General features: G+C 38.4%; 1 protein-coding gene across 1 annotated transcript in view; it reads left to right on the forward strand.

Annotated features, from left to right (window-relative positions):
• The window catches only part of tmeff1a (transmembrane protein with EGF-like and two follistatin-like domains 1a), a 74,983-nt gene extending 53,900 nt beyond the window's left edge, over positions 1-21,083 (forward strand). The window contains exons 5-10 of the mRNA XM_042498131.1: positions 3,460-3,556; positions 4,412-4,560; positions 10,760-10,819; positions 16,662-16,785; positions 18,278-18,439; positions 20,511-21,083. Coding sequence (XP_042354065.1) covers positions 3,460-3,556; positions 4,412-4,560; positions 10,760-10,819; positions 16,662-16,785; positions 18,278-18,439; positions 20,511-20,595 — 677 coding nt within the window. The 3' untranslated portion in view covers positions 20,596-21,083. The remainder of the gene's footprint in view (positions 1-3,459; positions 3,557-4,411; positions 4,561-10,759; positions 10,820-16,661; positions 16,786-18,277; positions 18,440-20,510) is intronic.
• Positions 21,084-27,952: the final 6,869 nt, after the last annotated feature.

Here is a 27,952-nt window from a genome sequence, read left to right on the forward strand (position 1 = left end):
CTGTCGAGCTTAAAGGTTCCTTTGACTCCTCAGTGAGATATGAAGATATCATCAGGTTCATTTTGGTTTAAATATTTATTTTCTGTCAGACATTGAACATGACAAATATACTGTAGAACAGCATCACCAGCTGGAGGACCTATTCTACTAAAACTCACAGAGGTCCAGGTACTAAAATGTCCTCCCAGCAAAGGTCCGAGCCTCATACCTAAAATCAATATCACCATTAACTGAACATTTTACTTTGATGACGATTAAAGAAGGATTAATTTGCTTTTTTTGTGGTTTGTTTTTTTTTGCCCTCATAGTTCACTGACACATTGTGCTGATAATAGGCCAGCCTCTCCTGACTGCAGGACTCTGACTTCAGCTTCTGTCAGACTTTGGTGCTATTAACTCATTAATGTCCTTAATAGAAGTTCAGTACTAGCTGACCTAAGACCATATCAGTTGGAATTTTTCAAATCGGTCAAAGTATGAGGCTACAGCGCCCGTTTTTCATAAAATACCTTTTAGTATTTGAGCGGTTTCTTGTTTTTTGATTTTCCATGAAAACACACCCAAAACATTAGGTGAGGAGATCTTAATCATTTTTCATACACACACTGTGCAGACTCTTATAGTACAGATTTAAAAAGCAAACTAATAATTCTGTCATGTATTTCTGTGGGGTTTAAATGGAAATAAAATTTTTCTGTTTAGACTCTCAATCTTGCACCTCTACTTAATGTCACTCACATACACACACACGCGCACACACACACACAAAGAATGAAACCCAAAGTCAGAACGCTTGTTGACATCTTTGGTCGTTGATAGCAGCTGTGTGTGTGTGTCTGTCTGTCTGTGTGTCTGTCTGTCTGTGTGTGTTGTGTCTGTCTGTGTGTGTGTGTCTGTCTGTCTGTCTGTGTGTGTGTCTGTCTGTGTGTGTGTGTGTGTCTGTCTGTGTGTGTGTGTCTGTCTGTCTGTGTGTGTGTGTGTGTGGTGTGTTGTCTGTCTGTGTGTGTGTGTGTCTGTCTGTGTGTGTGTGTCTGTCTGTCTGTCTGTCTGTGTGTGTGTCTGTCTGTGTGTGTGTGTCTGTCTGTCTGTGTGTGTGTGTGTGTGTGTGTTGTGTGTGTGTGTGTGTGTATGCGTGCGTGCGTGCGTGCGTGCGTGCGTGTGTGTGAGTGATATAAAGCGGGGGTGAAGAGTGAGAGTCTGAACAGATATTTGATTCCCGTTTTAAACTCCATAGAAATACAGTGTAAGTGCTTCTACCGTGCGCAGTGTCACACTGAATTATCATTAATTCATCATCATTTTTCTTTTGCAGTCAGTATTATAAGAGTCTGGACAATGTGTTTATGAAACAATATAAAGATGTGATACTCCTAACGGATTATTATGGGGTAGTGTCATGACCTGGCCGTCACAACAAACCGGGAGACCACACTGTTAAATGTTAATTCAATACTTTATTAAAGCAGCTGATCCAAAATAGACCAAAGTAAACAGCAGAATAAAAAACTGCGAGGCGTGATGTGGATGGTTTGGTGAGATTCTGATCTGGTGTGAACTTCTCGTTTGACTGCAAATATTTTCCTGCCTTTGAGTGAGCATGTGACTGGCTGGATTGTGCGTTTTTGTATTTGGCTTTTTGAAAAGAAACGATTGGACTTTTGTGATGTCAGCCTGCTGCTTTGAGTGTGAACGGGATTTTAATGACTTCAGGTGAACGTTTTTTTTGCAGCTTGCAGGATGGTGGTTACATTTCCTGTCATTTGCTGTGGATTAATTCCACTCGTCTTGATAGCGCCGAGCTTTCTCCTCTATTACATTACAAAATTACACTTGATGAATCATGGAAATGGCTCCCCTGATGAAAGGCAGCCATGAATAATCCCCGCGGCTCTTTGATATTTGATGTTCCGGCTGTTACCGCCTCGTCCACTCTCAGCTCGCTCCCTGCTGCAAAATGAACGCCGTCATGCGGGATGGCATTAAACGCATCCCCTGTAATGATGATAATAATAATAATAATATCCTAAGATGATAATGCGCGGCTCCAGGAGTCCCTGCACACACTCGGCTGTGTCTGATGGGAAAGTGTGTGAGGCGTGACGCGTGTTGATGGTGGAAACGGTGTCATCAGAGTTAACGGCTCGACGGCGCTCGCCGGAACAGAGGCCGACGTGAGCCGGAGGTTGTTTTTGGAAATGAAATCAAGTCGCTGTTCTGGAAAGAAGTGTGAAAATAATAATAATAATAAAAGCTGATTATGTTCTTCAAGGATGAAAACTCTGAATATACAAAGTTGGCAAAGCAGAGAGAGCGCGGCCGAGACGCAGAGGTGAAATTAAAAAGAGCTTTTTTTAAAAAAGAAAATGTTGGAGGAGGAACGAGTCATTACGGCCGAGCCAAAGAGTCACAGCTGAGTAATGACACCAGCACGCGCTCAGCTCCTGTTTTATAAAAGACACCGGCTTACAATTATGAATCCAAAAACATTTTCCTCAGATGTCTTTCATTTCCACAGTAAAGTCATGTTTCTCTTCTCTTACTGCATGTTTGTTTGAGTCAAGCGAACACATGAAAGTGCGATTAATCCTGTTTGGACATCGGTTTTGTTGTGCTGCATTTAGACGCTTTTCAGGAGCATTTGAACCTCGGACCTGAGAAAATTAGTTTGATTTCTTTTGAAAAGATGGTAAAAAGGCAATGAGCAAACATGGCAAGAAATATCCTGCAAATTACAAAAAAAAAACCTAATAATAGATGACAAGAAAATTACTTTAAAATAATTAGATTACTAAATGTCATGGAAAAAACAGGGAAAATGTGCAGAATTTATAAAAGAAAAATAAAAAATAACTTAAAACTAATTCATATTATTTATTTAACTTTTTTTATTATTTTAAAAAAATAGGGAAAATATTGAAGATTTTATAAAATAAAAAAATAAAAAGAATTCAAAACTAATTAATAATACCATCTTTAACACCTTTCTATTTATATTCATTTATTAGGTTTTTAAAGTCTTCTTTTTCAGGTAACTTTCTTGTAACTTTTTATGAAATCAAACCATCTGTTTAAGTTTCAAAGGGTTAATTATCAGTTAACAGAATAAAGTCACAGACTGATTTTACTTCCTTGATGTGTAATGAATGAATAAAGATTTCTACTTCAAAATGGTAACAGGAGGAGACGGTAACAGGGTTGATTTGATTAAAGTTCATTTTTTAATCCTCTGAATAAAGGCCTGAAGTCCTGAATAATTTTTAATAACGTCTTTGGAGTTGATGTTTCTGCATCATTGAGGTCTTAGGAAGAAAGTGCATTAATCTACAAAACATTTGCGACTTTTAATTAAAATTTTTCTGCGTTCAGCGCGTGTGCTGACAGCTGAGAACTCATTTACGTTTCTATGATTACAAATAATACATTTACATATATATATATATTTTTTGTGATTTGTTACAGATGACGAGGGTTCGGGCTCCGACGTCGGGAAGAAGTTCACCAAGTGCAGCACGTGTAAATACGGAGCCGAATGTGACGAAGACTCGGAGGACGTCTGGTGAGTGTTTGAGGGCCAAACAGGAAGCCGTGAATAAAGCGAGAGTCACGCGGTCGCTATAATAAATGTTGGCATCGTACTTTTCTACAAACCACAGATATTTGACATTTCTGTTAGTTTATCTGACACATACTGAAACTTTATGCTTCAACCACACTGCGGTTATCGTGCGGTTATGTTTAGGCACAAAAATAAGCTCAGAAAAAAAAAAGTTCACTAAGCTGCATTTACAATCAATATAATCATAAATTGCAAATTAGGTTGTGTAATTATTATTATTATTATTATTATTTAGCACTTTTTTCCAAGCAAATTCCTTGTTTGTTATTGTTGCTGTTTATATTTACCTTTTTAATGTGCCTTTTTTCTTTCTTTTTTTTCTTCAAATTTTCTGGTAATTTTAATTTGCAATATTTTTTCACTTTTTTTTTCCAGTTGCTCATTGCCTTGTTTCCGTTTAAAGAGATGAATCCCGTTTGCTCAGGTTTCAATGGGTTAATCATGTTTTGAAGGGCTTTAAAGTCTGAGTTGTGATCTTACTCTGTTGGTTGAGGTGGTGAGATGAAGAATATTTTTCTGTCTGTGAGTGATGGAAATAATTTGAAAATGAATCCGGCTCCTCTGCGTCTGCAGAAGGACTTGAGAATCATGAACTTTATCTCTGCACGCCGTCTGCGCTAAATTAATGAGCTGTGTCTTCATTTAGAAGTCTCTGAAATGTGCATCGGCTAATGATTTAGTGCCGATGAGAGCTGCTGTGGCAGGAACGCGCTCAGGCTCCTCGCCGCAGACAGAAACGTTCGTTTTCCTGACAGAAACGCTCCTGACGCTCCGTCTTTTCCTCTTCGTCTTCAGGTGCATCTGTAACATCGACTGCAGCGGGCACAACGAAAACCCGGTCTGCGCCACCGACGGAAACTCCTACAACAACCCCTGTCTGGTCCGAGAGGCGTCGTGCATGAAGCAGGAGCAGATCGACGTCAAACACCTGGGCAGGTGCCCCGGTAAGACCGAGGGACACACGAGACGTCACTGTGCTGAAACTCATCTCATCAGCCTAAATCACAGAAAGACGGAGAGGAAACCGTGTCCTCTGTGTGGACTGACGCCACAGTAGAAATGACAAAGATTAGATTTCTCCACATGCTGAGGTCAGTCAACGCAGCATTTTAGGACCTCGAGACATTTTTAGGATTTTTGGGACATTTCTTGGACCTTAGGACATTTGTAGGATTTGAAGACATTTCTAGGACCTTAGGACATTTGTAGGATTTGAAGACATTTCTAGGACCTTAGGACATTTGTAGGATTTGAAGACATTTCTAGGATATTTAACATTTTTAGGATTTGCGACATTTGCAGGATTTAAGGATGTTTCTGGGATTTTAGAACACTTTTATTTTATTTATGATTTTAGGACATTTCTAGGATATTGGGACACTTCTGGGACATCAGGACATTTCTAGGACTTTAGGATGTTTCTAGGATTTGAGGACATTTGTAGGATTTTAAGACGTTTGCAGGATTTGAGGACATTTTAAGGATTTAAGTGCATTTCTAGGACTTTAGGATGTTTCTAGGATTTGAGGACATGTCTAGGATATTTGACATGTCTAGGATGTTAGGACATTTCTAGGATTTTAGGACATTTCCATAATTTCAGGACATTTGTAGGATTTTAAGACGTTTGCAGGATTTGAGGACATTTCAAGGATTTAAGTACATTTCTAGGATTTAAGGATGTTTCTGGGATTTTGGAACACTTTGAAGACATTTCCATAATTTTAGGATTTAAGGATTTTAGGACTTCTGATGGGGGTGTGGGGGACCCTCCACTGGCACTTTTTTCGTTTTTTTACTCTGGCACCTTATGTATACTCAAATTACAAAATCAGTTTCCAGTGTGAGTGACTTTATTCTTATTGTGAGTTAGAGTGTTTGGGGGCCCATTGGGCAGCCTGTCGGGGCCAGGTTTGGCCCGGGGGCCATAGGTTGAGTATCCCTGGTCTGGGTGCTGCAGGTTGCAGCCTCACGTGTTTCCTCACGTATGAACGAGCACGTTTGCGTCTCGGTAAAGCTGTCAGAGGCAGTAAACACATTTATCTGTTTTTCTGTGAGCACGTTATTGGACTGAGTCTGCAGCTCTGACTCGCTCACGCCGCCGACCTTTGACCCCGGCCTGAGTGCGTCTGAGCGCCTCCTCAGTTTGTGTTCGGGCGGATAAATCTGCGCGCTGATGCCTCCATCGCTGTCTTTATTGAATCCAAATTGTTAAACCCCATCATCGCGGCTTATTGAGCGTCAGAAAACGGCCGCCGTAACCTCGGTGCGTCCTGTAAGAGGCCCGTCCCTTCGCCGTTAAAGCGCCCGTAAATGAAAAGCGTTTTATGGCGCCGCAGAGACTCTGAGCGGCTCGCCGGCTCAGAGGAAAGAGGAGACTCGCTCTCGTTCACTTTCAGTCCAAATGAATCCAGTTTACGGGTCCGACCTCTTCACTTCCAGCTTTGCAGACTTCTTTTATTTCATCCCACAGAGAAATATTAAACGTTTTATCGCTCGCGTTTATACACTCATCATTTCTGTCTTCTGTCGTTCTTCCTCGCATCACATCATCCCTCGTTTTCTATCATCTCTCTTGTTTTTGTCTTTTCTCCGTCCTGCTTTACTGTCCCACATGTTCCACATTTCTTTTCCTCCTTTCTATTTTAATGTGTCCTTTCTTTCATTTCCCTTCTTTTTTCTATCTTTTCTACATTTCTTCAGTCATCCCTTCATTCTTCTCATATCTTGTTTCGTCTTTTCTCTTTAAAACTTTTTTGTTTTTCACTTTTAATGTGCCCCTCTTTCTTTTTTCCATCTCCCTTCTTCCTTTCCTACTTTTTACTTTTCTTTTATTTGCCTGTTTTTCATCTTTTATTTTCCTGCCTTCATTATTTCCAGTTTATTTTTTGCCTTCTTACTTTCTGACACCCTTTTCCTTATTTCTATTATAGTTAAATCTGCCATTTGTCTTTCCTTTTTTTTCAGAAAATCACAAAAATTTCTAAAACTTGGTGAAGTGAGGGGAAAAAAAATCCACTTTACTCTGAAAACTTACATTTTCTGATAATAAAAGACTTCCCCTCCCTCAGTCAGACATATAAAAGTGTCTTTCTCATATTTTTACATATATATATATATATATATATATATATATATATATATATATATATATATATATATATATGTGTGTGTGTGTTTAAAATTCCATATTTTCTCCTGGCTGTGTAATTCCTCCACCTCTCACATTATTTAAGTGCTGCAGACGGAGATCATTATTCCACATTAAGTTGCTGATGTAGTAAAATGCAGGATTGATGTTGTTTCGCTCTCGCTGAACACACTGCTGACTGCACAACTGTGACCGTTTCATCTCCGCCATAAATCAGCCTCATTATTGAAACCGTGTCAGACAAATTAATGCGTCTAATCACCAATGTTTTCAATTAACCCACAAACCGAGCGCGCCGTTTGTTTCCGTGTGAGCGGGGCCGTGAATCCACCGCGCGTTAGTCCACACCTCGTTACACGTCCTGTTTTAATGTGACGCAGCGAAGAAACTGCGTCACCACCGACCGCTGCTCCTTACATCTGTAGTTTCTCTTGGTGACGCCACAAATCTGTCCGAAAGCAGCTTTTGCAGGCCGGAAACGAAGATTAACATGATGTGGTGCAACTCTGAGGGAAACTTCACCAGCACACACACACATATATACATATACACACACACACACACACACATATATACATATACACACACACACACACAAATATATACATATACACACACACACACACATATATATACACACACACACACACACACATATATACATATACACACACACACACACACATATATACATACACACACACACACACACACACACACATATATACATACACACACACACACACACACACATATATACATATACACATATATACATACGTACAGAGAGAGAGACATGTTTTACAGAAAATACATCTATATGACGTTCGTATACATGTCCTTTCTAGCTGTCATATAGATGTCTTTTCAAGACATCATGTAAATGTCTTTTCTGGACATAGTATAGATGTCTTTTGTGGACACCATGTAGCTGTCTTTTCTGGATGTCATGTAGCTGTCTTTTCTGGACATAGTATGTCTTTTCTGGACAACATGTAGATGTCTTTTCTGGATGTACAGTGGGTGTATTTTCTGGACACCATGTATATGTCTTTTCTGGACATAGTATGTCTTTTCTGGAGGTACTATGGGTGTCTTTTGTGGACATAGTATACATGTCATTTCTAGGCATTTGCAGGAAATGTAGTGTTGTGTTTGTAGTCGGCGACTGCTGTTACATTGGTGGGAACTTTATAGCGTTTGTGGGATTATTACATTAAAAACTGCAGATTTGTACACGTTTGTGGTTTATTCTGTTTTCGGGTGTTTCGGGAATCACAGACATTCTCATGTATTTAATTTGATGTTTCATTGTTGACATCAGCAGCTTTGAAGGAGGAAGAGATGAGAGCACAGAGCAGAGATGCGTCACGTTATTTTGTATCAGTGAGTGATTTTTGGTCTATCGGAGGATCGGAGGATTTGGGGGGTGGGGGGGGCTGTGAGATACAGCCCTCATTTGCAGTCACAGTTTGCTGTCTGATGTTTTTCAGAGTCTGTGCCAACACCCAGAGCTCTCCCAGCCTCAGTACATCCTCCGAGTATCTTCTGAGATCTGATTTATGTTGATAGACTCACCTTGAATCACAATGTGTCGTCTTCGAGGAGACACGCTCGGCTCCGGCTCTGTGGGTGTTGGCAGGAGACGGTAACCCGGCAGGATTTATGGATTTCTTGTCAGTGGTTATGGCTTTAAGGTGGCCGGCGACCAAGCGTCTGATTGGCTCGGGGAGGCGGTGGGTGGGTGGGGTATGTGGGTGTCTAGCACCCTGAAGTGAAGAGCACCTGCCCTCTCGTTTGATCTGCTGTCTCCTCGGGGGCGCCGGGCCAACGTTCGCCAAACACCAGAAACCGAAGTCGGAGGATTTGATTTGATCTGGTCTCACGGCAAACACCTACAGCTGATTTCATTGATTTTTGTTGGATAACACTGAAACTTTCAAAGCTCTTTTTTTCTTTCACAGCAGTTAACTTTAAGTTTTGCAAGTTTTATAATCCATCAAACACCCACACTTTCTCTGGCGAAGGGTTGATATCATGATCTGAAACATTAAACTATGACACACGATATTTCCTCTGTTAAAATGGTTACTGTGTCAAATTATAGAGTCCCAAATTCTTGCGCTCAGTCAGCCGACACGTGACAGACTGCACAATGGTCCCCCGACCAATAACAGCTCACTTTGACCACATGCAGCCCAATTTAATCTCAAGTGGGCCAAACCATTAAAACCTGTAAATAACAAAACCCTCCGAACTTTTCTCTGTCTTTGAGTGCAAAGACGTTCAGGAAGTTTAGCTGTGAAACCATTTTTAAAACAGTTAATCGCCATTAATCACATTTTTAATGACGTCTGTTTTCCTTCCCGACGCCCGACGTCTGTCAGGTTGGGCTGGTATCAGGCTGATATCGTGTCCGTCTCTGTCCCGATGATTTGTCCACATCAGTTTGATTGACGGCTCTCACATTGGCCCAAACACACTGCACAAATGAGACAAATGGACCAAAAAGCACCCCAAAAAAAATATATCACTGCATGTTGGAGCATTCAGGTTTTTCCCCCGATTAGAACAGGAGAAAAAGACCCAAAATGAAAGTACAGGGGGTGTCCGCATACTTTTGGCCAAACAGCTTGAGATTGATTTTTCGTTTCTTACATCTTCAAACTGTTATATAATCACCGATTTCTCTCTTTCACGCTGTATTTTCCTTCTTTGTATTCTTTGGCAACAAAAAGAGAAAGAGGGAGGGAGGGAGGGGAGAGGGTGATGATGGGGATGAGAGGGACAAAAGGGAGGAGGGACGGAGGGGGAGGAGGACAGGGGAGGAAGAGGGAGAGACACAAAGACAGAGAGAGAGGGAGAGAGAGTTTGTCAATATTTCCTCGGGATTGATGGAGCATTAAAAATGGATGAGTGTGTGTGTGTGTCTGTGTGTGTATTTCAGTCGTACCTGTGCATGTGGTGTGTGTCCGTGCGTGCGTGTGTCCGTGCGTGCATGCATGCGTGCGTGCGTGCGTGCGTGCGTGTGCGCCCTGTTTAACATTCCCAGCAGCTCCCTCCTCCTGCAGACAGCATGAAGACATGAAGCCCGTCAACAGAAAAATAACCACAACAACAACAACACCCCGAACCTGCCGCGTCTCCGTTTGTTTTGTTTGTCGTCACCCACACACACACTCACACAATACACACCACACACACACTCACACAATACACACATACACTCACACAATACACACATACACACACACACACACACACTCACACAATACACACATACACTCACACAATCACACACACATACACACTCACACAATACACACAACACTACACACACACACACACACACACACACACACACACACACACAATACACACATACACACACACACACACACACACACACACACACACACAATACACACCACACACACACACCACACACACATACACACCACACACACCCACACACACACACACACACACGCGTGGGCACGCACACACGCACAGTCTGGCTCCAGATTGACCCTTCATCACCTCGAGTGACAAACCAAGCGAGACTCAGACGTCGAGTAAACATCCTTCGACATCCTTCACTTCCTTTAGTCTGTCCTGAAGAGTAAATAACACACACACACACACACACACACACACACACAAAGGGCCAGTAAACAGATTTAAAAAGACAGTAGATCAGCCTGAGAGACGCCTGAATGAAAACTACTTTTTTAGAGTAACTGTAACTGTCTGCCTGCCTGTCTGTCTGTCTGTCTGTCTGCCTGTCTGTCTGTCTGCCTGTCTGTCTGTCTGTCTGTCTGTCTGCCTGTCTGTCTGTCTGTCTGCCTGTCTGTCTGTCTGCCTGTCTGTCTGCCTGTCTGTCTGTCTGTCTGCCTGTCTGCCTGTCTGTCTGTCTGTCTGCCTGTCTGTCTGTCTGTCTGCCTGTCTGTCTGTCTGCCTGTGACTGACTCCGTCGTGTGTTTCCTCTGCAGCTGATAAAGAGAAACTGGGGAAGAAAGATGACAGCAGCCCTTTCAAAGTAAACGTCTTGGGTAAGAAATCTCACAGTTTGAGTCTTGTTTTTGCCGTTTTATCGGTCAGTTCTGTCAGTGTTAAACTGATTCTCACCGAATTAACTGAGATCTGTGGACACGGTAAGTCAAGAAACAGTAGGATGAGTATTTTAGCTCAGTTTGCTCTTAAAGATGAATTTCACTGCTCGAATGTTAGTCTTTAAATAAAAATTGTCTCTAAAAACACACAAATACTTTTGAAATTGATGCAACAGAGAAAAAAAAAGTTGCTTTTGCACAAGAGGTAGAAAACCTACAACTACCAGAATGCACTGCACCACACCACACCGGTTAACGCCCCCACAGGTGTGTGATGTCATACATTTCGGTGGCCGGCTGGCGAGAAACGGCTTTGAAGTCCAGAGAAACGGTAATCTGTGTCTGAAAACATTTGAGGAGAGAAACGTAGAATCTACTTTATATTTGATCAGCGCTGATTAGTTTTACCGTTGGATCTCCGGTTTTTCGGCCTCAGGAGCAGTGTGGCACCACAAATCGTCCTTTCCAAAACTCGGTTTGTCTAAATGCACTAAAATGTGCGTGTGAACACTTTTTAGGCGAGAAACAGGCGATCAGCGCCTGAATCCTCCCTTCTTTTTTAGAAATGTTTTTAGGTCATTTCTTGTGATCTGTGGGACATTTCTTGCCAAGCTGTTTGTTGCCTTTTCGGCTTTCGTTTACTCATAATCGGTGTCGACCCTGAAACAACGGTATTGGTCGACCGTCCCGTTTCACCGTTTTGAGCAGCTCTCCTCTGTGGGAACCTTGAGTGACTAAAAACACAGTTGGGGTAAAGAAAAGGACAGAATGTGGTTTTATTCAGATATTGTTGAGTTTTTATTGTTGATTCGTGTGCGGGACACGTCCTCTGGTTTCCTCGGTGAAGGTCATGGTGGTCACCTGGACCGGCAGCAGCAGGAAATGGCGTTGAGATGAGCACGCTGCGGCTGTGAACGCGGCCCGTCTCGGCTCTCGTGTCTCAGAAATGTGCCGCCGTGTCCTTGACTGTCGGTGTTGTTGACAATGCAGCGGTTTAATCCGATCCTTCTATTGTGCGTCTGCGAGAGCGAGTGAAAAGACAAAGCGAAGGAACTGCCGGCGCCGCGGAGGGATCGTTCCCCCGGAGACGTTTTAGCCGCTGAAATCAATGCGCAGAGCGAGCTGCAGATAATAAAACCCTCCGGATTGTGTTTCATCTCCGCTTTGATCTCCAAACTCAACATTTGCTGGTGCAGCTGGGCGGGAGCGCTCGCTCTGCTCCTCTAATCTGCGTGTTTACTTATGAGAAATTACAGCGACGCGCGGCTTAAAGAAACTGTACTCACATTCGGCCGAGCACGAGACGAGCGCCGACTCAGAGCTGTGAGGATTTTTCCCGCTCTGCCAGGACCTTATTGTGTTTTAAGGAGGTTTCATTAAGTTTCGCCCCGCGGGTTATTGCTCCTCAGCAGGTTCACGCGCAGGTTAACGGGCTGCTGAAAGGCCACAGGAAGTCTTCCCATCGGCCGCATTAAAGGCGGGAAAGTGGATTTACGGTGTGGTTATATAATCGAAGGTCTCTGCGCTCATTAATGTGCCGACGGATTTTTATCAGCTGAGCTGCAAACAAATAAAAGACAAGTCAAATAAGCCGAAGCAGCAGGAAGTCAGGTGAAGTTTTAGCCTCCACACACACACACACACACACACACACACACACACACACACACACACACACACACACACACACACACACACGGATTAACCCTTTGAAACCTGGGCAATTTGGCTTAATATCTTCCAAAAATATGGGAAGAACACAATGAATAAGGAATAAAGAAATGACCAAGAAATGAGCAAAATAACAGTAAAAAATTCATGAAAATTACCTGAAAAGAGCAGAAAAACAACAACAACCATCCAAACAAACAAACAGGTAAAATAAATGCAAAAAATGACCTGAAAAAAACGGCCTAAAAATTATAAGAATTGTATTAGAATAATTTAAATATGTAATGATGATTGTTTTTAAAAATAATTTTCTAAATCTACTAATTTTCTTGCACTTCGTGGAACGTTTCTTGCCAAGTTGCTGGTTGTCATTTTTCCATCATTTCCGAGTCTTGTGGAGTTAGCAGAAAAAGTCCTTTTGTTGGATTTAAACTACTCTGTTTTTGTGCATATAACCAGTTATGAGAATTTCTCTCTCATCTTTGTTCAATTTGCAAAATTTCTCCTCGTTCACTGTTTAATGGAAAACAGACAGTTTATCAAAGTGCTGAGAGCATCTACAGGTAGATATAACCGAGTATCATCAGCATAAAGATGAACATTAACGCCATGAACAGATAATTAGCATTTACAGAAAGAACAATAAACAATATTCATATTAAAGGTAACTGGAGACAAAACTTTTTTTCAACAACACTTTTAAGAAACAGGAAAAAGGCGATGAGCCCTTTAGTAAGAAATGCTCCACAAATTGAAAAAAAAGGTAGATTTTCATTTTTATATAATTTTTTAAATGCAAGGGAAAAAAACAATAGTTATAATGATTAAAATTAAATATTTAAAATCATGCTTCAAAATAATATTTTAAAAAAAACTTTCCCACTACATTTTCTTGTTTTTGTTTCTTTTTCTAAAAAAAAAACAAAAAAAAAAACTTTTTACTGATTTCTTGATAATTGTTGTGTAATTTTGTCTCCTTGCTCATGACTTTCTTTGCATGTTTTGAAAGAAATCAAACCAGTTTGGTCAAATTTCGAAGGGTTAAAGCAACGACACGGCGGGTTAAGAGTCAGATCTGATCACATGCTGATATTCTGCTCGTTATCCATCACATTGACTCCAGAAAATACAAAATAACGAACATCTCTGCCAGAATCTCCACACAGTTTGGCTGGAGGACGTTTTAATTAAAGCTCCAACGCGCTCGTGGACTGTGAGTCATTTTAATGTTTGAAAACTCTGATCGGCCTTTAATTTGTCTTTTTGAGCCCAAAAATACCAAACAAACCATGCAGAGGAGATGCTGCTGGATTTCACTCATCATTTGCTGCTCAGTGATCGTTTCACATCATAATCATAAAAAAAAGAAGAAAAACATCTAAATATGGGCTCTCAGGCAGATTACGGTCATTAATGTTTGCTCTCGGGGAGGTTTGTCGGAAAGAGTTGGAGAGATTTCCAGGATGTTCAGTGACACGTTGGCTGAGTCTGTAATTACGGCATCGTTAACGCAGCCGTGAAGGTATCATGTTAGTGATTATCCTCTTTGTGACAGACGATATTTTAACGCTCCGGTTACTGTAACAGCAGCTGGAATAATCCTCAGCGAACACGTTAAAACCTCACGACGACAGCTCAGTGACTCGCTCCTCTTTACTGGAATTAACCCTTAAAAAATCTGGATCACTTTTCCCGTGTTGCATTCAGACTCAGAGTATTTAAACCTTTGAAATTTGAGCAAAAAAATTGGAAATGGCAAAAGGCAATGATCAAACTTTTCCACAAATTGCAAAAGACCAGTAGATTTTAAAGGAAGCTCGGGAAAAATGTCCAAAAAAATGAATATATCATGATCACAATATATTTAAAACTATTTTTACAGAATCAAATCATTTTTAAACACTTTTTTCATGTCATTTCATTTTTATTTATTTTTTGATTTTAATTTATTTCTCTTGTTTGTTTGTTTTTCATTTTTTAGATCATTTTCTTTTACATATTTACATGTGCTTTTGCCTATTTTGGGGGCAAAATATTAGGTGCAAGTTGATCATTTAAAGGATTCAGGTATTTAATCATTTTTACCCAAATGTGAGATAATGGATTAATTTATATTTTAGGGTTTTAAATTGATTTTTGCATGAAAATATACACGTAACATGGTATTTAGTAGCATAGTATTTTGAGTGGTTAATGCTCCTGTATAAAATTATTATTATTATTATTATATTATTATTATTATTTTTATTTTGTGTTTTTAAGCAATTAGTTTTTACCCTTAAAAAATGCTTAAATTGTGTGGATAATCCATTAAAATATATTACAATTCATTATTATCTTTTCAAAATCAAAAATATTTACATTAATTAAATATTTTAAATAATATATATATAGCTAAGGAAATTTGCCATTTAATTGTTGGTCTATTTTTTACCTTTTTGTAGACATCAAGCCGGTTTGTAAGATCCTGCAGGTTAGAAAAAGAGTGCAGATTCTGAGTTTATGAATCTGATGAAGGGAAATTCAAAGTGCCTCATAGAGCAATAAAATATAAAAAAATAAAAAGGATACCAATTTACGATAAGAGTAAAAAGATAAGATATAAATGGTAAAATTAATTATTAAACAATTTTAAAAAATAAAATAAAATCACCATTAAAAATAGAAAAAGTGCAGACAAGAGGTGCAAAGATAAAAAAAAAAAAAAAAGATTATTAAAAGTGATTTAAAACCAAGTTTAAAATAAGTGTGTAGTCATTACTGGGGGGAGAAGGCAGTGGTGATATTTCTGTAGTATTTCTGACATTTAACAGGTTTGATTAAGCAGCGCTTTTTGGCTTGTAAATCTCCCAAATGTCCCGTTAGATCTGCAGTCGTAAAGTGCCGAGCGCTGAACTTTAAACTCCCACGCACGGCTTCGTTTTCGGAGGCTTTTCTCTGCGTGTTGAAGTGAATTTGGAACATCGAATATCCGTCATTTTAATGAGCGGGGCAGATTGCTTCGTGGGCTCTTTCTTTATTACTGCCGTGAATTACAGGGAACAGACAGCTGTGTGCGACTGAAGAATCCCATAATGAGCGAAGCATTCGTGTTTTATGATTTATGCGCTCACACAGCAGAAGCACTGCGTTCCTTTCTGTTGTTTTTAACCCTTTAACACCTGGGACGCCATCGTTTCTCTTTAACCTTTAACAACCGTCTGAACCTCTGAAATTTAAGGAAATTGGTTTCATTTATTTTGATTTTTTTTTTATCTGGGGGGATTATATATTATCACAAAACTCAGGGAAAATGTCCAGAAAACTTAATTTATACATCCAGTCATTATATATTAACAGATGTTCGACAAAATAAAATATGTATATTTTCTTTATTTTTTTAGCACTTTCTTTCTACTTTTTCTTTTTTGTTGCTTACTTTCAAGTAATTTTTCTTGTGACTTTTTGGAAACTTCCTGCTGATGTTTGGGACATTTTGAATTAAGTTGCCTCCTGCGTGGTACGACGTGAAAAGAAAATCATCTGAAAATGAGCTGGGAGAATTATACGATATTGTCCAAAAACTGAGGAAAAATGTTCAGAAAACCTCATTTGTGAATATAATAATTATATATTAAAAGTTATAACTAATTATAACTACTAAATAAAAACATTTTTATATTATTTTTTTATTTTGTTTTTTTAGTTGTTTTTTTAATCACTTTCTTAAGGTCATTTTGTTGTTGTTTTTTTTAATTAACTTTTTTTGTTTGTTTTTAACTTTTCTGTTTGGTGCTTAGTTTCAGGTAATTTTCCTGCAACTTTTGGTAAATTTCATGCTAATGTTTTGGCCGTGTTTTTTTGTTAAGTTGCTCATTGCCGTCTTCCTCTCATGCCAAGAAATCATTCGCTCGGGTGTTAACAAACATTTTTGATAATTCGTGTCAGTTTATCTGATATAATAATATAAATAATATAATGATGATACCGTGCACCTGTTACATATTGATTTTTAACAATATTCTTTTTCAGCAGCATCACACACATTTCTGTATTTTTAACGTACATACCAGTTTAACACACAGAACTGTAGCTTAAATCACAGTTTTATGTTTTTTTTATTTTTTTTCAGAAACCACCGGTCTGGACCACGGCGACGGTTTCTACGCCGGGATGCCGATCCCCTGCGCCGACAGCTACGCCGGCTTCTGTGTTCATGGGAAATGTGAGATCAAATACAACATGGCCACCTGCAGGTGTGTGACGGCCCGAACGACCTCCGCTCCCGTAATATGCTGCAACATATCATTATAATAATAATGATGATGATAATAATAATAATAATGCTAATAATAATAATAATGCTAATGATAATAATAATGATAATAATAATAATAATAATGATGATAATGATAATAATAATAATAATAAGCAGGATGAGGGCAGAATAAAAGATAAGTAAAAAGATAAGTTAGAAGCTAAAATTAGAATAAAAAAGTTAAAAGATATGTTAATAGGCAAATTAAAATACAACATCACATAAAGGCAAGTGAAGTCATGCATTATACAGCCGACCCTGCGCTATCCCCGAAAATGCTGCGTTAAATCTTATGTTAAAAGAGAAATATGCAGAAACTGTATTCTAACCTCCAGTTGCTTAAAATTGTGAGAACTGAGAAATAAAAAATACATTTAATTTAATTTAAAAATAATAATAAATTACGTTAAATAGATACATTGAAGTGAAGTTATTATATTTAATTAATTTAATGTGTTAAACTAATAATTTATATTAAATTACCACATTTATTATTATTTCATAAGGTTATTTTTTCTGTCAGTCTGAATAAACTTTTTTTAAAAAACATTTTAATAGAATGAATTCTGTGGTTTTGGATGTGTACTTCAAATCAATTAAATTAAATTAAAAAATAATAGCAAATACAATTAAATTCATTTAAATAATAATTTTAACTAAATATATTAAATTAATAAAATGAATTACATTATGGAATACATTTATTACTGTAACATGAGGTTCATGTCTCTGTCACTCGGTCTTAATGAACGTTAAATCACCAGATTCAGGTTGTGTTTCGGTGAAATGTGCTGTTATTACATCATGAGTGCACAGCAGGTGTCCAGTCCTGTTTTTTCAGTCCACGTCATGTGTGTCTGACAGCAAAGGCTTCAGTTTTTGTCAGCAGAGCCGACTCTGTTTTCCTCAGTTTAACCCTTTGAAACCTGGAGCCACATCACTTTTCTTGTGCTGATTTTAGACGCCTTTTACAATATTTAAACCTCTGAGCAAACAGGTTTCTTTCAAAAACATGACGGAAAAATGGCAACGAGCAACTTAGAGCAGGAAAATTAGTAGATTTAGAAAATTATATATATATATATATATATATATATATATATATTATTAATCATTATATATTTAAAATTTTTTTAATACAACAATTATAATTTTTAGGCCGTTTTTTTTTCAGGTCATTTTTTTGCATTTATTTTACTTGTTTTTTGTTTGTTCGGGTTGGTTTTTGTTTTCTTCTCTTTTTCAGGTACTTTCATGTATTTTTTACTGATATTTTGCCCATTTCTTGGTCATTTCTTTATTCCTTATTTATTGCGTTCTTCCCATATTTTTAGAAGACATTAAGGCAAATGTGTGTGTGTGTGTGTGTGTGTGTGTGTGTGTGTGCGCGTGTGTGTGTGTGTGTGTGTGTCTGTCGCTCTCTCTCCCAGGTGTGATGCAGGCTACAAAGGCGCTCAGTGTGACGAGCCTCAGGACTTCAACATCCTCTACGTCGTCCCCAGCGGACAGAAGCTCCACTACGTCCTCATCGCCGCCATCATCGGCGCTGTGCAGATCGCCATCATCGTTGCCGTGGTGATGTGCATCACAAGGTGAGGCAGCATCCACGAAAAATCTAAAAAAACTTCGAAAACACCTTGATTAACACAAACACGAGGATTTTAAGGGAATTGTCTCTGAATTTCTACGTTTATGTAAATTTTGGTCCATTTAAGATATTATTTATTTTTGGTCCAGGATGGAAAGGATTTTTATTCAGAATTCAGGTATTTGATATTTTAAACCAAATGTGAGATAATCGTTTCATATAAATATAATTAATTTATTTTATGCTTTTCAACGTGTTTTTTTCATGAAAATATACAGATAACATCGTAACAACTGTTTCGAGGGGTTAATGCTCTGTATTTAAAATTTAAATTTTAAAGCCTGTTTTAAGCATAATTATGGGATTGTTTTTGTGCTTTTAATAGTTTTTACCCTTGAAAAAAACACTCAAGTACTTAAAATATATTACTATTGGTCCATTTAATAATCTCTTTAAAATCTAAAATATTTAAATTAATTAAATATTTTAATGCCCAAATTTAAATGCAGATTTAAGGTTAACTAGTACTGTAGGGAAATAAACATGATGCAATGTAAATTGACTTTGATATATTTTATTAAAAATTATATTACAAATAAACTAAATTTTTTTTTAAAGGCTGCAAAAGTTACATTTTTGCATTGCATCATGTTTAAATCCCTACAGTACTGATAAACCCTAAAACTGCAAAACCATACATATAAAACTTTATATTTGTACAAATTAAAAGAGAAATTAATGAAACTTTCAGGCACAAAGTGCAGCTTCAGAGGAGTTTTAATCCCTTCCAGCTAACACGAGGAAGATGATGATGATGGTTTTCCGCTACAGTGGATTTAATCCGCCGTGTTCGAGCTCCTCAAACACATAATAAGAGCGTATAATGCTCAGTGATAATCCGCTCCTGCATAATGTGCACACAAAGGTGTGAAGTAAAACACAATAATCTGTGTGTAGCAGACAGATCGCTTCAGATTATTCAGCTCGTGTTTCTGTGGTATAGAAACATGTTTTTTCGGTGTCTTGTCACCTGCTGAATGTTTGTGTCAAACGGACAAACCGAAAACACAAACAAGCTGAGACAAACGTGTGTGAACCTGCTGGCGGTGAACGCAGCCTCGTCGCTCCTCCGTCACACGTGAAGCGGAGGTGTGATGTCTGTCAGGTTTCCGCAGAGGAAACACGACGGCGAAGACGCGGCGGTTTAAAGCCGAAGAGAATTAAACAGGATTTGACTCGGCCTCGTTTCTCTGAGGCGGCAGGCAGACTTTCACTCTGAGGAGAAAATCAAAATCCGTTTTCCAGGTAGTTTGAAAGTTAAAAATCTGAATAAATCTCTTAAAAAAGTGGACACTCTACTCCAGTTACATGTGACTAACAGGAAGTGCTGCAGGAACTACAAATGCATCTAAAAAAATTAGAATATCCTGAAAAAGTTAATTATTCTTAGTAATTTAATTCAAAAATGTCATATTTTGTATATTCATGACACATAAATATTTCAAGCCTTTTTTGTTTTAATTTTGATGATTATGTCTTATATCTCATGAAAACCAGAAATCCAGTTTCTCAAAAGAATATTTCCTAAGATCATTCAGAAAATCATAATGATGTTAATTAATATACTCTAATATAAAATAATATACTCCTCTGCTTTACTTCGTCAGTTACTGCATCAGTGTGTTGTGATTTTTATTTATTTATTTTTACATTTTTTCTCACTATAGGCCATAATTATCAAAATTAAAATAGAAAAATGCTTGAAACATTTACGTCTATGTAATAAGTCTAGAATATATTAAACTGTCATTTTCTTAAATAACTGATGGCAAATATTGAACTTTTTCACTAGTTTGTGTGTGTTTTCCTGTAAAGGTAAATAGACCGAATAGTCGGCACAGAAACTGTTTTATTAATACGACAGTGATGAAAATTAGAAGAGCGTGAATTTAAAAAGCACAGAAACAGTCAATGACTGCAAGTAAAAACTCTTTCAGGCAGATTATATGTCAGACAGTTTGTTTTAAGTCCCTCTGTAAAGATGAAAGCAAATAAATCTTTCTGTGTCTCTTCAGGAAATGTCCGAAAAACAACAGGGGTCGCCGGCAAAAACAAAACCTTGGACACTTTTCCTCGGACACTAACTCCAGGATGGTATAGCCGTGTTTGTCTGGGTTCTTTTTGATAAGTTTTTTCTTACGGCGTGGGAATACCATTTTTTAACGGTCGATGTGTGGTATTAATTTTTTCTCTCCTGGAAATTAACCAGTAAAAAAAAAGAAGAATATTTATTTAAGGGGCCTTATTTTCCCTCCTCTTTTTATTTTTTATTTTTGCTTTTGGATGGAAAGTCTTTCTTTGCCGCAAGACCAAGTACAAGGAGCCGAATCGTCCAAACCCGCTGTCACTTTACACCGTTAACATGTCCGCTGTCTTAATTACTTTAACCGACTTCATTAGAGGTTTTGTTGAATGCTTTATAAATACAGTACCTTTGGTAAACTGGCTAACTGAGTGACGTCTGCCCCTCTGGAATGTGATATTTATTGATAAAGATTATTTCTATGCCCCTTTTTGTTTTAAGTTTTAATACTAATGTGCAGCTGATCACCAAATGCAGTTTGATTTTGTGTTTTTTTAGGAGGTGAGCGGGGGCCAGCCAGTGATATAGATTTGTTTACACTTATTCTTTCGTATGTAAAGACTTCACTGTGTTCAAACGAGTTAATAATTTATTATTATTATTATTAATACAAAAATTTCTTTAAAGTAGTTTTTAATTCAGCTTTTTATGTTAACTTTATTTTCAAACGTTGGTTTCTGAATTCTAGTTCCTGTATATTCGCATGACTTGTGAAAACTGTGTACTGTGGTGTAGTCTAAACTTTTTTAAAGCCGACGGCCCCGACGCCTCCTCCATCTCAGAGATCCGATGGAGATGGAAATCCAAAAAGTCGGACTGATGAGCGGAGGACACTGAGGGGGGGAAGGTTTTAGTCGCTGTTGAAGAAAGGAATGTGTAATGTTTTGGGGAAAACGGTCTGCCGTCTGTTTTCTCGCACCAGAAAATAACAAAAAAGAACACTTGCTGTTATCATCGACGAAGGGGAACTTTGGATGTTCAAAAAAAAAAACACTTTTACTTTGAGGATAACAGATTCATATTGATTTTGACTCTCAGAGGAATGTTTTGCATCTTTGTCCAAAACCTGAATTCAGAGGATTGTAAAGGGAAGTGTGTCGGCTGTTCTGGGGTTTGAACTGCAAATGGAGGTCTACTTTAAATATTTTTTATGTACCTGGAGAAAGTCTCGGTTGCTGAGATGGTTGTAATCGAGGGTTTTCTTTGAATGTCAGAGAATAATTGTGTCTTTTTTTTCCTCTTTTGTTTGTTTTTAGTTTTTAGTTTTGCTCCTCAGTGAGACATTCCAAGCACAGAGGATCCCCAAAAAACACTCTAATAATCCTGCAGCAAACACACTTTACAGCACTGATACTCAGCTAGCAGTCTGCGGGGCAAATCTGGTTGGGTGGCCCCCAAACCATTTTATGATTCACCAAAAAAGTAGTGATTCAGAATTGTTTTTGTACTTTTAGTATACATACGGTGCCAGAGTGCATAAAACAAATTCAACATAGAGCTTTTTTTAAAAAAAAAAAAATTAGTGGAGAATCGACAGAAGCCTGAGAAATATCCTAAAATGCAAAAAAAACATCCAAAAATCCTGGAAATGTGCTAAAATCTAACGTCCTTTAATCTGAGAAATGTCTGAAAATCCTAGAAAATCCAAGAAACATCCTATCCGAGAAATGATCCTAAAGTCAAGAAATATCTTAAAATTCTAAAAACATCCTAAAATCCTGGAAACATCCTGATATCTAAGAAATGTCCTAAAATCTGAGAAATGTCACACAAAAAAAACCAGAAATATCCTAAAACACCCGAAACACACTTCAGTCCAAAAAAATGTTCTAACATCCTAAAAATTGATAAATGTCCTTAAAGTCCTAGAAATGTCCTAAAATCCTGATAACATCCTGAAATCCAAGAAATGCCCTTAAATACTAGAAATCTCCTAAAATCAGAGAAATGTCCTAAAATCATACAAACATCGTAAAGTCTTAGAAACGTCCTAAAATGCAAGAAAAGCCCTAATGTCCTAAGTGTCCGAAAATCGTAGGTACACCCTTAAGTCCGAGAAATGTTCTAAAATCTGAGAAACATCCAAAAATCCTAGAAATATCCTAAAGTCCTAGAACACCCAGAAGTCCAAGATATGCTCTAAAATCCTGGAAACATCCTAAAATCGGAAAAATGTCATAAAATCTTAGAATTATCCTAAAATCCTGGAAATGGCCTAAAGTCCTAGAAACATCCTAAAATCTGAGGAAAACCCCTAAATTCCAAGAATTGTCCGAAAAGCCAAGAAACACCCTTAAGCCCGAGAATTGTTATGAAAAGGCCCGAGATGTCTGAGTAAAGCAGGTCGAGTATCACTGATTTACCGTAAGTGTTAACATGTGATCAGGTACAGGTGTTAGTGTTTTGACGCTAACTCGCCATCATCGAAGTCTCATATTGTTACGTGAAGTCAATGAAGACAGAAAATTTTACTAATAGAAAGTCACAAGACCACCATGAGAGAAAGTGTGTCGACAGAAACTTTCCATCCTCTGAACGACGATGCCTTTTCTGTGTTGTCCCCTCTTTTTGTCTCGGAGTTCACTGTAACACAACCTGTTATATTATTTATGTCACGTTTTTGTGTGTTTTCTGTCCCATTATTTCTTTTAAAAACTGTCAAAAACACTTTTCACAAACTTGTCTAAACTCCACCTCTGATCCACTTTTTTTCACTTTGTAGCGACGAATTTAAGTTTGTGTTATAATACAATTATTTTAATGTCAATCAATCACAAACTAAACCTTTTCCTCGTAGCATGTAGAGATAGCAGCTGGTTTAATTTGAATTAATTTCCTACATGTGACACAGCCATATATGTGTTGATGCTCAGTACTGAGGAGGTTTGACAAATCACTCAACAGTGTTATTTTTTTTTTGTCTGGATGCAGAAGCTAACTTGTGTGTTTCAACCTCAGTCTTTATTTGTTGACGTCATATCTGGTTTTCTCTTCGTACAGGCGTCTGATAATCCCTTCAGATGAAGACGTGACCTTAAAAATCTTCATCAGGCTTCAAAATAGTCTGTTACCTATCTATGACAAATTTAGTCACATTTAGTGATTTAGTCACAAAACTAAATCAGTGTGACGTAAAAAGTCAAAAATAATTGCCATAATTTGTTTAAAGTGATTACTTCCAACACAGTGAAGGCGGCGTCGAAAACAGTGTGTCATTTACGTAACTCCGAGGCTGTGCTGAGTCCCAAAATGTGAGTCCGGGAGAGGTTTTTCCTCCCTGTGTGTTTACCATTTTTATTTTATGTCGCAGAGGTTGTTTTTCTGTAACGTCTTAGTCTACAGGTTGTAGGTCCGCCCCTCCCCCCACCGCCTCCGCAGAGCAGCGTGTTTTAATTGTTGTCGACCATCGCAGCCGTGACTTCTCTAAATGTGACTAGAATGTGTTTGACATGTTAATATTCTGCATGTAGACTTTGAGAGGCTATTTTAGGTCTCTGCCAAAAATAAAAAAGGAAATGTTTTTTTTTAATGTACACCAGGGTGTCGATGTGTCATTCAGTGAAATGTTTCTTTATTTTTATCTCTTTATTCTGTGGGGTTTGAGTTTGACTGTTTCTTCCCCCGACACTGCTCTCATCCTGTGAAGGATCACAGATGTTTGTTCACAGAAATCCTGTTCCTGTGTGTGTGTGTGTGTGTGTGTGTGTGTGTGTGTGTGTGTGTGTGTCGCGGTGTGTGTGCATGCATATAGTTATTGCCACCATTGTGGGGACTCGGTTTCCTTTTGGGGACACAATGCAAGTCCCCATAATGTAGATCATTACATTTTTGGATGAAGCCTTGGAAAGGGTCTCCAGGAAATGAATTTTAATCAATGCAGTGTCTTCTGAAGTGATGGACACACGATTGGGTGCATGGGCGCAGGAAGGTGGACACAGTCTCTATATATAGTTGCCGTTTACTTTAACTGATGGGCTATCTAACCTTTGATGAAAATTTTAAACAGCATATGATGAGGTGCTCATCCTACTGCTTTCATTATTATCAGGGACGGATTTAGTGATTTGGGGGCCATTCTCTAACTGGGAATGGTGGTCGGCTGTTGGCAGCTGTAGAAGAAGTTATGCTGTTCTCCGTGCCCTCACCCTTATTATCGAGTAGTGCAGGTGATGTAGAGTTGCAGGAAATTTTATTTAATTTACTTTAAGTTTGCTCCCCCCATTTTAACACAGATCAGGCACCCGTGTGTGTGTGTATATGTAGATGGGCTGGTTCCCCCCAGTATCTGACTGAAGATTACGCCGTTGGCAGCACCCCTCAGAGAAAAGATGACTGATGATCTGAATGTGTGTGACTTTTGGCAGTGGCCTGTGTGATCAGTCACAAGACACTCTTCAGTTCACACATACAGTCTTTTGTCCTAAATCCACACTAAATACTAACAGACTTAACCCTCTGATAGTGACAGTGTGCTGCGTACAGATAGTCCATCTGCAGTACTGTAACAGATGGACTACTTTTTATTCAGCCTTTTAAGAGACAAAAGTACCTTTTATGAAATTTGAAGTTTTAAGTTCCCAGTGTTAACACGTCTTCAAATACTCGGAAGTTTAATGTAACTAAGTAAATTTTCTCTTAATAATAAGAAATGTTTGAACTCCACTTCATTTATTGAACTGCTATAGTTACTTTGATTTTCTGTACAAAATACATGATCAACTTAAGTGATGGTGATTTCAGTTACTGATTACACCAGCTCAGTGTAGAGTTGTAATTTTACAATGTGCTTGTAAGAATTTTAAAAAGTTGTAAATTGCCCCACAATTAAGAAGAAAAGCCCCCTAAGTCTCAAGGAAATTATTAATGTTTATACCACAAACTCATGCGCACATATTATTATCTTGCGTACATAACATTTTTAAAAATTATATAAGCTTTTGGGTTTCCAAAAGGCTCTTTGAAAGGGTCCATTTTTGCATAATTATGCTTGTTTGCCAATACTTCCGTACATACTTTTACTCAAATAAATTTCGAAGGCAGTACTTTTACTTGAAATAGAATATATGTTTTTTGTTTTATTGTGGTGTTACTTTTATTTAATGACAGAAAATGAGTACTTATCCCTTTCTGCAAATATTTAATTTGTGCCAGTACATTAATATTGCTAGTTTATGACTTGTATTGCATTTGACCTTTTCCCCACCACACTTTTATTCTGTTATGATGAAAACCATCCAGCTTTCCAGCTTTTGCTTTTATCAAATAGCTGCACAAATAGAGAGACAAAGTCAAGTCCGTAGACTTTGTTCGTCTAGCTTCTGCAGCATCTTTGATGTAGCATTTCTTTTATCTCGTCTAACAAAACAAAAAACTAAAATGTTTTCCCGGGATTTACTGTCACTGTATTCTAAGACTAATCTGCACCACTGCAGCACCGTCAAGTCTCGGACACTGTAGGATTTAAATGGAGAAATTTCTGTGTGAAATCAATGGACTTGCCTTTAAATGTAACTGTTCTCTGCCTCTGGCTTCTCAGATGTGAGGATTTGTGTTTGAATCATTGTGAACTGAATATCTTTAGATTTCTGAGTGTTCGTTTTTTTTTTTTATATATTATGATTAAAAAAATGCAGTTTGCAGTCTTTAGTTCCTATTTTCAAATTAATACCTACCCCCAGGTACAGAAGCTTTGGGACTTTGTGGTTTGCAAACGAGGACAGATGAGGTTGACTATGTCCTCCAGTCATGTCTCTTTTACCAGACGCCGCCCACCTGCCGGGGGGAGGGGGGCATCATTAATTGACCGTCCTGGCTAATTAAAAACTGTTCATCTGCAGAAGCCCGAATCGGAGCAGAGGTCATCACATCAGCACATGAAAATACACCAACGTACATTTCTACGAGGGGCAGGGACTCAGGCACGCTACCCCGGGGTAAATATAGAGTTATAGACTGGAGGTGGAGGGATGGAGGGTGGGAGCAGTGGGTGGAGGGGGGGTTATTCAGGGATGGGAGCAGCTGCTGGCTTCAGTCGAACACATTCAGCATTCAGCCATTTCCAAATTACCTCACTGTACAAAACACCCATCGTGATCCAACGTTCATTCATCAAAAAGTCCCTCATACTCAACTACTTCCAGTTCAACTTCCAGCTGAACCAACTTAATTTTAATTTTGGCACTAATAAGTAGTAAAATTATTCAGTTTAAGTGATTCCTACTCATTTATTTTACTTCTGTTCTACTCAGAAATGTTTTTTGTGTGTGTATTAATATCTTCATTCATCTTAGTCAAAATAAATTACACAAAAAAAATCCAATTTTATAATCAAATTGTTTATTTTTACAAAACCAGTATAAACAAATAATGACGATGATTTTCATCATCTCTGCACAAATGAAACAGGTCCATTCAAAACTGATTTCTATATTTTAAGTTTGACAAACTTTAGTAATCAGCTTATTGAAACATGCACAAAAAAAAAGAAAGTTACTGTTTTATGTAGAAACTTCTTGAGTTCATGCTTTACAAACTAACCCTATGACCTTTTTTTTTCGCAGCGTATAACACCAGCACCACCGGTTCTGTCCACACATGTTCTCATCGGATCAGCCACGTTCTGGTTGGACGCAGAAGGCGGGTTTTTGGCGTCGCACTCGTACGCCAAAAGCATTGGCAGAGCGTACGTATTTGACGAGTTCTGAGTAAGAACGCTGTATAAAAACACCGTCACCGGTTCTGTCCGAGCACGTTCCCATCTGACGCCGTATGGTGGTGTTTCATGTGCATGCAAAAGGTGACTTTACTTTAAAATTGGTGCATATTCGGGCAAAATTTTACGAGCTTGGAATGAGAATGGACTACAAATTCCACACGAGGGAGGCAGTAAAATGGACTCTTCTTGCGATCACAGTAAACACGACCCCATCATCAATGTGTTATGATGATCCGCTTTAACAGGTGGAGGCAGGTGACAGTGGTGCACCTGCCTTACAGTGCAGGTAGACTGTTGACGGGCTGTTCCAACACCAGCTTTTCTTTCGTTTTCATCCCATACTCTTTTTTCCGGCATTGCTGATGTTGTTTTTTTGGCCCTCAAGATTGACCGGCCACATTTGCTGGATATGTCGGATCACCGGTCCAAACCTGGAAATAAACCTAGAGTTTATTTTACAGACTGCTTCAGCAGCTACATGCAGAAAACGACGGGCTTCGTCTCTCTGCCTGTCAGATACTACAGTCCCGTCACTGTACGCCGTCAGAGCCACTCCCTGTTTGTCACACGGCCACTCATCTACGATCAGATTAAATTCCTCCAAACATTATACGCAGCTAATGGAGTTATGTAATTCCCCTACCTATCCTGTTTCACTC

This window comes from Plectropomus leopardus, chromosome 12 (genome assembly GCF_008729295.1).
Source record: "Plectropomus leopardus isolate mb chromosome 12, YSFRI_Pleo_2.0, whole genome shotgun sequence".
Classification (NCBI taxonomy): Eukaryota; Metazoa; Chordata; class Actinopteri; order Perciformes; family Serranidae; genus Plectropomus; species Plectropomus leopardus.